This window comes from Helicoverpa armigera, chromosome 30 (genome assembly GCF_030705265.1).
Source record: "Helicoverpa armigera isolate CAAS_96S chromosome 30, ASM3070526v1, whole genome shotgun sequence".
NCBI lineage: Eukaryota > Metazoa > Arthropoda > Insecta > Lepidoptera > Noctuidae > Helicoverpa > Helicoverpa armigera.
This window is the reverse complement of record NC_087149.1, coordinates 3,547,829-3,563,964: the sequence shown is the minus strand read 5'-3', so window position 1 is coordinate 3,563,964 and position 16,136 is coordinate 3,547,829. Positions and strand designations below refer to the sequence as shown.

Sequence of the window (16,136 nt, the reverse complement as noted above, 5' to 3'; positions counted from 1 at the left end):
CTCATTTCATTATATTATTACAGTGAATGATAAGATTGCACCCATTGCACCTTATACAAAATGTTCATTTAGGTAAAATTATTACTAGCCTATAATGTCCCACTGCTGGGCAAAGGCCTCCTTAGGTAAAATAAATATTAAAAAAAAAAGAATTTCCCGCTACCAATCATTGGATTCCCCTTGGTGAATTTGACTAAACTAACCAACTACTTTAAACCCACTTCGTTCATAAAAGGCCAAAACCTTTTAAGAAATGCAAAAGAATTCTCTGTATGAATATAAAAAACAGAGGTGTGTATGCCGCTTAAGTATTTTGACGTATATGCAAGTGTTGCTATCTTAAAAATACCCACGTGATTATGTAACATCCGTTATGGCGCTGGCATTGTCACTACTGTTTCCTTTAGCACTGTGCGTCAGGCGCGGTGCGGTGTGTTCACGGTGTGTTGAGTAGTTTCGATCGGATTTAAAACATGTAAGTAAAGAATACGTTTGTTTTATTACTCTTAGCTCGACATCTAACGCCTCTTCTTTCATAATTTCTGTAATAGAAGCCTATGAAATGTCGCACTGGAGAATATCGCATCGGTGTTTCCCTTACGTAACGTTAATGAAATTATGTTTGCACGTGACCTTGCCCCATTTATTATTTTGATATAACTAATTTTTTTAACGAAATTATAGAAAAAATCAACGGTATATGAAATCGTGGTATATGTATATTAATATTGAGTGCTAATTTATCGAATCTCGTAGGCTGAACTGACATTCCCCGGTCTAAAGCAGTATTGATTAGGGAAAAAAGTTCGCGAATCTATGCCTACGTAGTAATTTTGGCGCTAGATTTTTTTCAGCTGAACCTTTATTTCCTTATTTATGTTAATTAAAACGTGTTGTTAATAGTTTTAATGGTAAAACAATAGAAAATCTAAAGTCTTCGTTACCTAACCTTATATCCTAAGACAGTGACATTGAATTTTGGTCGTTTCGTAATTTTTTCAGTCAAAAGTGTTAATTTTTTAATTATTCGGCTAATATTTAATTTACTTAACTGGATTAAAAAACATTATGTAGGTACACAGTTGTTCATGTAGGGTTAATTTTACAAAATATTATTTTATTTTTAAATAAAAATACAATATAAATAATTATAAATTAAAAGTTATTTATGATGTCAATATAATTTACATGGGTTATTGATTTAAATTATCTGATAACCTTCTATTATAATATTATAGAATACTTTTCACATTTTGGTCAGTGGGTCATCTTGAGGCGGTTTTTTTGTTGTTGTGGTCATATTTCTGAAATAAGTAATTAATTTGTAGTTTGCCTATACCAAGATTTAAGTAAACAAAAAAAAGTCATGTTAAGTCTAAAAAATGTAAAAGAAGTTACCAATTAAATCTGCATTTATTGCAAATTTTTCCTTAGATAATAGATAAGGTCAATACTCTGTAGTCTATGGAATATTGATTGACCCAGTTCATATCCAGCCAGCATTGGTTGTATAAGAGTTAAGCTACCATGAAGGTTTTATAAAAGTATGTTTAGAACTATTTGCATGATAGTTCAAGGTACAGCCCTTCACACTTTCACAGCTGCATAATATTGGCGCAAAAAACTGCATAGCAACATTGCATAGCTATCTGAACATATTGTGTACACTACATACATACAATTAAAGTAATTTCTTTGCCAATCACCATCTGCATTTGCTTAGCCTTTTCCCAACTATGTTGGGTTTAGATTCCAGTCTAACCGGATGCACCTGAGTACCATTGTTTAACAAACAGCGACTGCCTATCTGACCTCCTCAACCCAGTTACCTAGCCAACCAGATACAGGTTGTCAGACTTTCTGGCTTCTGACTGTGCAGACAGGTGCACTCACTATTCACACTCATAAGCCAATAGGATGGTTATCTGATATGACCGGAGAGAGATCACAAGCAGAACAGATATTAACATGCTCTCTTATGCATTAACTTCTTCTTGATGGCTTAATAAACTGTGTTTCTCTTGTTTCAGAATAATGTTCTCGTCCCTGGTAGATATGGCCCGGAATTCGCCATTCCGTGGCCCCCTGACGCCCGCCCAGTGTCAAGCTACTGAACTCACACCCGCCATCGAATCGCCCAGAGTAAGTATTTTATATGCACTTGAATATCTTTGCGACCTGTATAGGGGTTTTTGACATAACATTTCCAGGGAGGCACGTGATATCAGATCTGGTGCCCAAATCTGCATCACCAAATGTAGCGCTCGTAATATCAAATATGGCTTGGTCAAATTTTAATATGTTGCCCTGTTGCCATGTCTGGCGCCCTGTCGTAAAGTGTGGCGACCGCCAGACTTTTACAGGGCGCTAGCCCTGTAAATTTCATCAGATTTCTGAAAACAGGGTTAGCGCCCTGTTGTCAGAAATCAGATGCAGAATAGAGGCTATTTTCAATGATTAAATTATCGCGTTTATCTGACAAAGAATCATTTAACATTTTATTGACAGCGCATTTACCAGTGTGCTAAGTCCTCTCTATACTTGTGTAGTTTATAAATAGCACTAATACTGGCGCCCATAGAATCCATAGTAATCGTTGTCTAAACATTTTAACTCAAGTGCACTATAATAAACTTGTTAATTGAAGTGCAATACATATTATGACAGTCATGCTTATAGCGCAGGCGTTATCAGAATTTCCTCAACTAGAGTAATTTTTAATCACGTAGGTACCTATTAAAAGTTAATAACCAACCTCAGAGCTGCAACATTACTTGCCTAGAATATAATTTATCAAAAAAATCGCCCAATGATGAGAACTCATGCCAGAGGGGGAGTGGCCGTGTCGTTCGCGTCGTGTTGACGACGTGTTGACGTCGTCTTGTCGTGGCAACACGGCAACGTGGCCGGCGCGGGCGATGCGGCTGCAGTTGCCCGATGACCATAGATTATGAGAGCTGAGGGCGTTACCGGCAACTTCGAAATTGGAATAGAATTGTAGGTTTTAAAATTAGAAGAACATAAACTTAAAATTGTGTACAGAAACTTATTAGATACATTATAAAATCTACATTGAAAAAAACTACAAACATCCGAATAGGAAACTTCCTTTTTGAAGTACATTTAAAAGTATAGTTTTTCATCATCATCCTCCGAGCCTTTTCCCAAACTATGTCGGGGTCGGCTTCCAGTCTAACCGGATTCAGCTGAGTACCAGTGCTTTACAAGAAGCGACTGCCTATCTGACCTCCTCAACCCAGTTACCCGGGCAACCCGATACCCCTTGGTTAGACTGGTGTCAGACTTACTGGCTTCTGACTACCCGTAACGACTGCCAAGGATGTTCAATGACAGCCGGGACCTACAGTTTAACGTGCCATCCGAAACACAGTCATTGGTGTCTAAGATATACTTAGAAAGTACATACAAACTTGCATTGGTACTTGCCTGACCTGGAATCGAACCCGCGCCCTCATACTCGAGAAGTCGGTTCTTTGCCCACTAGGCCACCACGACTTTATTTATAGTTTTTCATCTATACGTATAATAAAATGATAGGAAAGTCAAAACTGTACATTGAATATTTTTTTTAAAGAATACTTGGGGGGTGATCCATGATCGATTCTGAACCCAAATATGTAGTTTTTAGAATTTTTGTCTGTATGTCTGTTTATCTGTTTGTCTGTATGTTTGTCTCGGATAAACTCAAAAAGTACTGCATAGATTTAAATCAAATTTTGCATGACTATTACCTGGAGGCCGGTTCAACACATAGGCTATATATTATCACGCTATCACCTACGGGGGTTGAGCAATGAATGATTAAATAAACGAAATTGGAAATTCTATATTGCTCACGCAGACGAAGTCGCGGGCAACAGCTAGTATCAAATAAAGTGTTGAATTTGGACGTCACAAAAATCGGGAACTCTGCCTGAATCACCCATAATTGCCTACTTACAATTGGCAAAAGTTGAGCAAACTGGATTTATCTGGACAATATGATTGCACTCCAGTTCTGTTAATCAAAGTCTAGACCAAGAACAAACCAAAATAAAAATGCTTTTTACTCTATGAGACTGCTGAGCCATTTTCGTGATACAAGTACCTGAATCTACTTTCGCTTCTAGTAAAAAAGTAAATCTGACTTCAGAAATTTTAATTTACTCAAAACTTTCTCCTAAATCTGATGAATACTACGCTGAAAACCGCATCAAATCGGTTCGGCCAAACTTGTCAAAATAGCACACAAACACGTGCATGCCCATTGCCCATAGTCGCAAAACAGGTCAAACTGAGAATCTCCTTTTGTCCTCGGAAGTCTGTTAAAACCTTATTCAAGTCTACCTACTGACATAATCACTGATACTTAATACTCTCTAATTGAATGGAGTAATTAATCACACACACACATACCATACAACATACAAAGTTAGATAGCACGTGCTTAACTGAAATTGTATCGTGGCTACAAATGACCTTGACGAGGTCAACGCCGCCTTTATAAGCATCACCGCGGATGGTGATTGTGGAAAAAATGTTTTAATTTCAAAATATAAATACTTCTGTAGAAATGGACAGAGGTTTTGTGTTTCGACGTTAGAAAAAATTTATCGAATGAGGAACATAGGGTATATTTTGTCCCCGTAAGGGCAGTAGTTCCCACGGGACACCTGTGAAATCGTGGATATTCGGCTGGGTGATAGAATCATCCTCCGAGCCTTTTTCCCAACTATGTTGAGGTCGGTTCCAGTCTAACCGGATTCAGCTGAGTACCAGTGCCTTCAAGAAGCGACTGCCTATCTGACCTCCTCGACCCAGTTACCCGGGCAACCCGATACCCCTTGGTTAGACTGGTGTCAGACTTACTGGCTTCTGACTACCCGTAACGACTGCCAAGGATGTTCAATGACAGAACTGGCTGGGTGATAGAATAAGAATGTTTCAGTTAGAATACATTATGCACTGCATATGTCATCACTCAAGAGGTACTCAAATTGATGGATAGGTACTCTTTTCATCGATACCAGCTCTGTTAAGCTAGCTTCTACTCGCGGTTTCGTCCATACGCATGTCAGAATAAACAGTAGCCTACAGTCTTCTTCGATAAATGGCCTATGTAATACTGAAAAAAAATAATGGATGAGTAGTTCCTGAGAATAGTCCCAAACTCTTCAGACTTATTAGTACAGATATCATTTAACTGTATAATTTTATCGATGTCCATACCTACTTAGCTACAAAGTTTCTTATCAATATCGAATGCGTTTACCGATGACTACTGACGTCATCTTTAGAAAAATAACTGAGAAATATAAAATCACTTCAAGGCCATTCAAGGCCTTGTAACTGCGGTATTGTTAGCGCGAGTTACCGCGGCCATTGTACATAAAGGGTTTGAGAAGGAACATGGTGGGTTTTAGTCGGTAAGAGTCTGACACTCCCTCATGCTGCCCCCACAACGGCAATGGTCAATTCCTACCAAAAAAAAGACCCATGCTATGTTATAAATAGGGTTGCAGGGTTTTACGAAAGTTTTGTAGATTCTGAAGGAATCTGACAATGTTCCTTTTTGTGTACCAGGGCCGCGGTAACTCTTTCGAAACCAGCAGCTCCGGCTAGTCGTAAACCTAGGTATCTACTTCCGTAACCCCCCGAAAAGGGAAAAGTATTTTCACTAAGCCTTGAAGTCTTCTAAACATATACTTCAGCGTATAATATCAATTAGTCAAGATTTTACGTTTCAAACGTCAATAACTACCCGAGAAAGGAGCTAGATAGATGATATAAACTAAACATATTTCCTGGTTGTTCCTCAGAGCGGTATGGCGGCCGCGGCTGTGGTCGAAGGTGACTCCTGCGAGTTCGCGTCCCCCAAATACTTCGCCCTGTGCGGTCTTGGTGGTGTCCTGTCTTGCGGTAAGTTATACTTCATAATCAATTAATAATCAACAAGCTTGTCGCGGTGAGTATGGGCAAATCCCCCCAGATTGAGGGAGGCAGCAGAACAGAGTAGCACTGGATTTTTTAGGCTTCGATGACGGATCATCATCCTCGAGGAGGATTGAATAAAGCTTATTCTTATCGACTTTTGATTTGCTAAGCCATCAAGAGACAACTAATAAAGGGATGAGGGGGGGAACGGTATATTTTTAAGGATTTTCCTCCTCTATCGAATAAAATTATTGCTTTGTATTCTTTTTGCGGTCAGCTGATTGCTCAGAGCAAGGCAAAACTATGCTTTACTTAGAAGTAAGCTTTATTTTTGGTTAGATTTGTTTCACGGAAATTGTAAATGCTGTATTATATTGATATACTTTATTAGATACTTACTCCATTTTTTTCATTTTTGATCTTAGAACTAGTTAAAGTAGGTGACATAATGGGCAGTTTTACCGCAAACTGCGATCTCTTACAGACAACCTTTTGTTATTTAAAACGCTTAAAAAATTGATTACACGTGGCCACGCCTTACGTTTCTTCAGGGAGAATGCATCAATGTCACGCAACAGCCTTGCCTTCAAAGTGTCACGGTGTCATTAGCGCTAGCTATAATTAGCTATCGACTACGTGTACAATACTTGTTACGTCTACACTACCGTCCCATCGCGCTATGAGAGTGAAGGAGTAGGGAGTGCACCTGTGTCCAAGCAAATGTGCGTGCACTATTATATGTCCTGCGTATCTGATCTCCTTATATGAGAACAGCTTACAGGCGCTGTGGCCGATAATCGGCTAGGAGGACATCATCATCATCAGCCTTTTTATCGTCTCACTGCTGGGCTGCGGCCTCCTCTCACACGGAGAAGGATTGAGCGTTAATCACCACGCTTGCTCAATGCGGGTTGCTGATTTCAGACTTCATAGTCAAAGATATACTTAAAAAGTACATACAAACTTAGAAAGGTTGCTTTGGTACTTGCCTGACCTGGAATCGAGTTTAAACTTTTTAAAACGTTTATTTTATTTGTTTGTATCTTTAAATAGAAAACATCTATCATGCGTACTGTATGTGGCAGGGAGTCAGGGGTCACTAGTCTATGTATAATGGCGTGTACATACATCTGTATTGTTTAAAGTATGGTTACGACCATCATAATTGGTTTAGGGAATTTCCCAGCTGTGAATAGGGGTCCAATTTTCTTTGTTGCCTAAGAAAATACATAGTAATGTTTTTTCTATTTGATATACGTACATCCACAATTTAATTATGGGATTATATCATGCCCCAGAAATAGACAAAATAATAGATTTTCTGGCTTCTGTATGCGAAAACTTAGAATAGCCTAATCTATAGATAAACCATTCAGCTATAAAACCTAATCCTATTTTTATATTACAAAGGCCTAGTATAAATATTTACCTACATTATAACCTCTTTGCCCAACCCATAGATAAAGTAGAGCGTAGATAATAGCTGATTATTTATAATCTGTGCTTGACATTATCCGCGCCAAAACGTCTTCAATCACGGGCAAGGCTGGCTTTAGATAAATGCACATTTATGTATGATAATCATATTATCTTATTTTAGGACTTGATAGTCTGGAAATTTGAAAAAAAAATATTTTTACTTCTGATAGTAGGTACTTAAACTTGATAGAAGTCGATTTTGCTCTATTCCTTTTTAAGAATTTTGGCAAAATGGGATGTATCGTCTTTCAATTCAGTCATAAAGTCAGTCATGTTTTATTTATTGACATAAATGTGAAATAATATTAGATTTTAGGCTCGATACCAACCGATCCTAAAGGCTCCGAAACTACTGAACCGATTTGAAGAATTCTATCAGTTTTGGAAAGCTACACTTTCCCGAGTAACATCATCCTCCGAGCCTTTTGCCCAGCTTCCAGTCTAACCAAATGTAGCTGAGTACCAGTGCTTTACATGGAGCGACCGCCTATCTGACCTCAACCCAGTTACCCGGGCAACCCAATACCCGTTGGTTAGACTGGTGTCAGACATTGTCCCGAGTAACATTGGCTATATTTTATCCTACGGGATGCGGATGAAACAACTAGTAATACATATTACTATAGTTATCTCTATAAAATGTCTCACTATGATAAGGATTACATCATTTGACTATAAAATTATAACTGATACGCAGTAAGTAGACACGTTTATTTTATCTTGAGTGACCAAAGTTCACACGTGAAGTCTGCATTGATTTTATCTCTTCTAGACTAGACTTTACCTCATTAAGTAAGATTCCTTACTTTTGTACCTATAAAACTAGGAGTTTCTAAGTTTTACTCTTTTTCTTAAGGCAAGATTCCACCAAAATTTTCGCATACAAAGGTGCAAGTTCGCGAACTTTTTTTGAAATGTTCGCACGCGTTTGTTACTGTTTGCTATAACGAGTAGACCAGAAGAATCCTTTGTGGGCGTCACAGTGCCGCACTGCAGTATAATCTTGCCTTTGCATTTTGTACATTTTAATTTACAAAATGCTATCAAATTTATCTATAGAAAACTATCCTAGTAGAAATACTACCCTACCTAAGGACACATTAAACTAAATACATATTAGCATACTTAGTTATTTAACATATACATAGAAAATAAGTGTTAAACACTGATTTACTCGATAATGGTGTTAATTGCACTAAATAAAACCAGTTACTCTGCAAAACATCTTTTTAATAAAATAACTTCACCAACCAATACGCTAAACACTACAATATTGGTAGCAAACATTTGCACCAACATTGGGCCAAGTCTCGTGATTGTATAACCGTGAATTCGGCGTTGGCCCAACGCCCAGTAATGTTGACGTGGTCTTACGTAGATTGCACTGCGGAACTGAATTTTAGTGGTCACATTCTTGATGCAACTACAATTGTATGAGGTAGAGGAAGGCTGAAGTCTGTTGTCAGACTTTCCGGCTTCTGACTACCCGTAACGACTGCCAAAGATGTTCAAATGACAGCCGGGACCCACCAATTTGGCTTGTCTTCCGAAACACAGTGGAAATTTCCGAAACTCATCATGACGTTAGATGGTCACCCATCCACAGATGAACCGCGCGAAGCGTTGCTTAACCTTATGATCGTTTGATTCATTCGGCTGTTACGTAGAATGCTGTTGCCAAGCTACTTCAAAGTTAGTCTACCAAGTTACACTACTTATAACTCGAGGATGACTGAAACTTTCAAGCTGAAAATTAGAGGGGAGGTAACTTAGACTCGGGATAAGAATATAAGATACTTTTTTGTCACTTTACGGGTAGCGGGTGAATCCGCGGGCCGAAGCTAGTATATTAATAAATGGGAGATATGGCAAGGTTATTAGGCTGAAAATACAAGACATGACTTAGAATATTATGAATATTCAGCCATCAATTCTTATAAAAGTTAAAAAGTTATCGAAATCATGCGTTGCATTGTGATATGCCTGTACTAATCACCCACAAAATGAAATTAATTGAGATAAAAGAATACTGATAAAATGTGTTATTTTGTAACGTACTGAAGTGACATATTTTTTCACTGTTACGTAAGTTTTAAGTCGTGAGTTAATAGTAGTGATTGATCGCAATCACGTGAAATTGGAAAAGAAGTATTAAGGCGAGGAATTGGTCAACAATAATTCCATAACCGGCACGCGCATCTAAGGCGCCAAAAGGGGTCGGAGCGTCTGAGCGGGGCGAGGATAACAATACGCGCGCTAGCTTATAACTAAAAGTCGTAAGCGACAAAATGGTTTTGTAATTTTAATATTTAGAAATGATAATTTAATAAACATTCCTACTACAATTTTAAAGAGTATGTATATACTCAACTACTAAAAAAGTTAAGAGGCTTAAATCGGTCCCGTTTGCCCATAATATATGAATCTCTTTTTAAAAAGAGGTATGTTTGATATATTTTTCTCTGTTATAAAAGTTACCTAATCATGTTTCTACAACTAACAAAATAAGGTTTATATCATGAACTTTCAGGTAACCAAGTTGTATTTTGATCCGTTTTGTATTTACTGAGAAAAATTGACATCCTTGGCGCCAAAAATTCCAATTCGTCCTCTTAAAAAGTAAACGTTTTGATTTTGAATTAATAAATCTTAATAACGTAATTTTAATCTGTTGCAGGAGGATGATGATCATTATCCTCCTGCCCTAATCCCATATTATACTTCTCTATCAGACGTTATCTTACGAATTTGCGACGTAATCAAATTGAATTGCCTTCCGTCAAGGAGGGACCTCTTAAAACTATGTAGTAGGGCTGCTTGTGTTCCAGGCCTCGCGTCCTCTTAACTGACATTTCATGGGGCTAGCTAAGATGGGCATACATATGAACTAGAGGGAGCTTCTTTGTTATCAATCCCCAGAACGAAATACAGTTCTCGTTAAATGACCTATCCTTGTCATCCTATTATCATTAACTAGCTTCTGTCAGCGGTTTCACCTCTGCACGAACCCGGATAAAAAGTAGCCTATAGCCTTCCTCGATAAATGGGCTATCTAACACCAAAAGAATTGTTCAAATCGGACCAGTAGTTCCTGAGATTAGCGCGTTCAAACAAACAAAAAAACAAACTCTTCAACTTTATAATATTAGTATAGATAAATGACTAATTATCCCTTCTGCCACCAGGTATCACCCACACAGCGGTAGTACCCCTGGATCTGGTGAAGTGCCGCCTGCAGGTGGACCCCGACAAGTACAAGAATGTAGTGAATGGCTTCAAGGTGTCCGTCGCCGAGGAGGGCATGAGGGGTCTCGCTAAGGGATGGGCACCCACCTTCATTGGTTACTCGCTACAGGTAATTTCAAACTGCTAGGGGAAAACTAACTTATTCTAAACTCATAGGAAAATAAAGATCATTTATTTCTTCGAAAACATGAGTATCCAGTACAAATAGGTTTGCAAAGCAAGGTGTTGCATAAAAATCTGGTTCTTGCATGTTGTGCCCACAACTAGAACCAATGAATTAAATAAATGGATACATAAATAAGAAAATACTAGAAGAAATTACATGAATTCTTAATAGTAGATACTTGTCATCTAGCTAAGATAACTAATTTAACCATCTTCCAAGGATAGTAGTGTCATTAAAATCGGCAGCTGACAATGTCGAACTGATCTGATGATGGAGCCGGAAAATATGAACTGGAACTTCATGATGGAATGAAAATGTATTTGGAACTTGTTAGAAGTTTTGTACTGAACTTTGACTATTTTTACTCGTATTTTGTCTCAAACACCAATGATTAAACCAAATATCCAATTGTTCCTACTGAAAACAACTGAAGACATACATACTATGAGATCCTTACTACTTTACCCACATTTTCCCTATAAACCACAAATATTTCACCTCTATACTCTTTCCCAGGGTCTCTGCAAGTTCGGTCTATATGAAGTCTTCAAAGTGACCTACTCCGGTCTTCTGGACGAGGAGACTGCCTACACCTACCGTACTGGTGTGTACCTCGCTGCGTCAGCTACTGCTGAGTTCTTCGCTGACATCGCCCTGTCACCCCTTGAGGCTGCTAAGGTAAGAACTTAGGGGTACTATAAAATGATGATGGCAATATGACAATAAATGAAAATAGTTCAGAGAAAAAGTGAAAATTTCAATCTACACTAAATGGCATAAAATTGAAAACTGAATAGAACACTATTATAAATAGGTTTTGTTCACTAATCTGTGATAAGAGCGGTATAACGACGTGGCCGCGCGATCGTATATTGACTAGCTTTTTTTGCAAAAAAAATATTTATGTACCAAATGGGAAAAATGAAAATACAAATATCCCGACGAATTGAGAACCTACTTCCCAAAAAGGAGGAGGTTCTCAATTCGTCGAAACCTCCTCCTTTTTGGGAAGTAGGTTTATTAATTTCCTATGCCTAAACTATTGGATAAACGCAAATATATTTTTATAATGTAGTTAAAATCTGTTTCTTCTGCAAACTTTAATTTATTGTCGTATCTTCATCCACACTTTGAATATAATATTGAATAAATACTTTTAACTACATTTGCCCGATGACGAAAAAAAAGCGCTAGAGGGAGGCCGGTGCCCTAGCGTGTCGGTGACGTGACACGTCGCCCTGCGTTCACGCCGCGTGAGCGCAGCGTGGCCTCTAGAGTGCCGGAGTTGCCCCGTGACTGGTAGATTATGAGATCTGAGGGCTTCAATAACAGTAGATTGTACATGGAAAAAATAGTTATGGCTGTGTTCTGATGAATCAACTACTGAATCAATATTACAACATTGAGAACGAAATATCCGGCAAACAATAGATTTTTTATTGTGTCTAGCTAGGACGATTAATAGCTTTCAATACCTCAATTAATTTTTAGACCCATCTTAATATTGAACTTGATTTTTAAAATAAATAGTTGGCCAAAGACCTACATTTTTCACTCAGAAAAGATGTTTATTAATCAATTGTAGTATCGATATAAGCCTTAGGGTAATTATTGTTATAAAAAGCTTTCCTAAATACATAACCAAAAAAAAACAGTAGATGAAGTATTATTATTGATTCAGTAGTTCCAAACATAGCCTCACAAAGCCATTCAAAAAAACCTCTTTCATGACACTTATACATAAAAGTAGGTTTCAAAACACTTATACAAATCTATACCCAAAAAGCACACCCACTAATCTTCACTCCCTTTCATCACTCCTCAGGTCCGCATCCAAACCATGCCTGGTTTCGCGAGCACACTCCGCGAGGCGTGGCCTAAGATGGTACAGAACGAGGGCTACGGTACTCTGTACAAGGGCCTCGCGCCGCTGTGGGGTCGTCAGATCCCCTATACCATGATGAAGTTCGCCTGCTTCGAGAAGACCGTTGAATTGCTGTATAAGGTGAGATTTTTTTTGATATTGGGATATTTGGGTTCTAAGAGAGCTTGGTGTTAAATAGCAAACTATAAAACTAATAAAATTAATTGAGCACAAAAAAAATGCAGTAGAAGCTAATTTTAAAGACTGTTAAAGACTCTTTAGTTGAGCTTAATAGTAGCAATTTAAAGCAACTCAAAACGAAAAATGCATAAGTTTTTATTATTTACTTTCAAAAAAGTTTAGTTATCATTATTTCCAAGTTTTATGCTTGCACATTAGATACTAGATTCCTGACCCGGACTGATCTATCTATCTATAATAGAAATAGACCCCTGGTATCACAAGCGACCCGCGGGATCTATAAATGGGATGTCTAACTCTAATAGACCTGGATTTCTCAATAAATCGACTATTTTAAAAATATTTTTTCAAATAGGACCAGTAACTCCTGAGATAAATAAACTCTTCATCTTTACAATACTACTATCCTAGCTAAAGAAATACTTTTCGCCTACAGTTCGTAGTACCGAAGCCCCGTGAGCAGTGCTCGAAGGGCGAGCAGCTGGTGGTGACGTTCGCGGCCGGTTACATCGCCGGTGTGTTCTGCGCCATCGTCTCGCATCCCGCCGACACCGTCGTGTCCAAGCTTAACCAGGTATGCTATAGTTAATTCTAGATCTTTGAAGGATTGACGACCTCAAAGGCGTAAGGTCATCATGTCTGACTGCCGAAGGGATGGTTCCGGGTTAGATTCCCGGTGCAGTCAACATTTATATGATGAGAATGTTTGTTAGCTGTGTTCTGGGTGTTATAAATATTATGTGTAGGATATCAATTGTGTTAGAACCCATAACACAAGCTAATCAATAGCTTACCATGGGGCTAAACAACTGTGTGAGATTATGTATCTTTAGTAAGTAAATTAATACAGATAGAATATTGGGAATGGCCGTAAATGATATTGGTTGTCAGACTTTCTTTATTCTGACTACCCATTACAACTTCCAAGGATGTTCAATTGCCATCACCCACCAATTTAACGCCCCTTTCTAAACACGGATGAACTCGTCATGACAAGATGGTCATCTATCCAAGGACCGCTAACACCAAGTGTTGTAACTTTACAATTAATCGGCCCATGTGGCGATTATTTAGGCCTTGTACATAACACAACCATCATCCTCCTGCCCTTATCCCAAAGTTTTTTGGGGTCGGTGCAGTATGTTTTCTAATATCCAATAAGTTTCTAACAAATACTCCTCAACTTTCAGGACAAGACAGCGACAGTAGGCAGCATTGTCGGCAAGCTCGGCTGGGCGGGAGTCTGGAAGGGTCTCGGCCCCAGGATCATCATGATCGGTACCCTCACCGCGCTGCAGTGGTTCATCTATGACGCCGTCAAGGTAAGAATACCCACAGATAGCCAATAAGAGTTTCATCATCATCATCTCAGCCATAGGACGTCCACTGCTGAACATAGGCCTCCCCCTTGGATCTCCACATAATAAGAGTTTCCTCTCTCCTAACTGACTTATTTTCCTGTGCCCGACAGGGTCCATGTGAACTATTTATAAGTATTACCACCTAAGAACACAAGTGGAAAGCAATAAAAGTATTGAGTATTGAGATATATATGAAGGTGGTAGTCGCCAAAGTTAATGGCGGCTTGTGGCTAATGTCCGAACACAGGTAGAAATTTGAGCCCAGGGCACCTCTGCCGTCCGATAAGATGTTGAAAATGTTTATGTGCAGTGAATTGTAGTGGTTTTGAGACGCCATTAACTTTGGTACGATCTAGAGAAAGTCGAGAAACAGAAATATCATGAAAAATATCTCTGATTTATAATTAGGCTCAAGTTCACTGAAAACATAAACATTAGTTACCTTAAAACAACTTTTAACTCGATAACACAGTATAATTTTTTCTTAAAACAACTGTTTTTCTTTGAAAATTGAACGTAAAAATTCATACTAAACACTCGCTTTATGCCAACAGACGTTTATGTTTAAACTTGGTCTTATAACTACTCAATGATTAAAAACAAATTTTACCAATTGTTCCTACTGACAAGAACCGTGGAGACAAACCTTCAATGAGAACACACACACACGCATACTTATTCCCTTCCCCACTCACACATACTCACAAAAATTCTTATATTTACAGGTATGGCTTCGCATGCCCCGCCCACCACCAGCGGAGATGCCCGAATCTATGCGCAAGAGGCTCGAAGCCGAAGAAGCGGCGAAATCAAAGTGAACTTAGTACATTAATAGGTAGTTTATTTGCGTCGCGCGTTAAAACCTGATAGAAACGCTATTGGAACCGGATTTTAGAGAAAATATCTTCAAGAAAGTGGTACATTAAGAACAAAATAAGTAGCGGAGATGTCATAACGGAAAATCTCTTAGGAAATGCGGGTTTTTGGGGGACGAGGAACGTTACTGTCCCTTGAAGCTTACATTTTTTGTAAAACCAAAAATCGTTGACAGATGAGTTGAAAATTTTGACCTACAAGAAGGCTTGACCTACCAGCCTTATGACATCTCTGCCTTTCGTCCGAGTTTCAATAGCTTTCTCTACAACTATGTATAATTTTCAAATGATATTGACTTGATATTAAATACCGCGCGATGCTTTGTTCCAAGTACCGCCACACAGTATAATGTAGTACATTGTGATTTACCATGTTACAGTATATTATATAAGTAAATGATCATGTTAAATTATTTTTTTGGAAATAAAAAAATATTATTTTTATTTTATTTCTTTTTTTTTCTTTTTTTTGTGTGTTCTCTATTCTATTTATTTGTTGTAAGACGCAAGTATTGAATAAAGTTATAGATACATGTTTTGTTTTAATGCAAACTCTGTATCTAGATTCTTTTCCTCCCACGGGAAATTTTGACGACCTCGATGGCGCAATTGTCACCATGCCGCACTGCCGAACCTGAGGTACCGGGTTCGATTCCCGGTTCGGTCGGCATTTGTGTGATGAGCATGCTTATTGGCCGTTACAATATGTATTTAAGTAGTTTATCAGTTGTGTTAACACCCATAACAAAAGTTAATTAATAACTTGCTAATAGGGCTAACCAACATTTTATTATTATATTTTCTCGAAAAAATATTTATGACCATCAACTTCCCGCGACCGAATGGAACTACTTCTATGGCAAAAAAAAAAGTGTCCATTTCGACCGCGCGGCCAACTCGTATCGTATTACCGTTTCATCGCATCGGGCTATGAGAGTGAAGGAATAGTGAGTGCACCTGTGTCTGCGCTAATACTTGTGCACTATAATACGTCCACAATGCGCAATTGG

At 38.3% G+C, this 16,136-nt stretch overlaps 1 protein-coding gene across 1 annotated transcript; it reads left to right on the top strand.

Annotated features, from left to right (window-relative positions):
• Positions 1-319: 319 nt before the first annotated feature.
• Positions 320-15,570, top strand: LOC110382037 (phosphate carrier protein, mitochondrial). The gene is made up of 9 exons (XM_049848240.2): positions 320-475; positions 2,031-2,142; positions 5,820-5,919; positions 10,599-10,768; positions 11,342-11,503; positions 12,651-12,830; positions 13,327-13,464; positions 14,081-14,212; positions 14,977-15,570. Exons 2-9 carry the CDS (start codon positions 2,035-2,037, stop codon positions 15,067-15,069), a joined length of 1,083 nt encoding a protein of 360 aa, XP_049704197.1. The 5' UTR covers positions 320-475; positions 2,031-2,034; the 3' UTR covers positions 15,070-15,570.
• Positions 15,571-16,136: the final 566 nt, after the last annotated feature.

Coding starts and splice junctions, on each gene's coding strand:
- LOC110382037 (XM_049848240.2), top strand. CDS start 2,035: ATGTTCTCGTCCCTGGTAGATATGGCCCGGAATTCGCCATTCCGTGGC. Junction 5,920..10,598: donor TGGTGGTGTCCTGTCTTGCG/GTAAGTTATACT, acceptor TTCTGCCACCAG/GTATCACCCACACAGCGGTA. Junction 13,465..14,080: donor TCGTGTCCAAGCTTAACCAG/GTATGCTATAGT, acceptor CTCAACTTTCAG/GACAAGACAGCGACAGTAGG.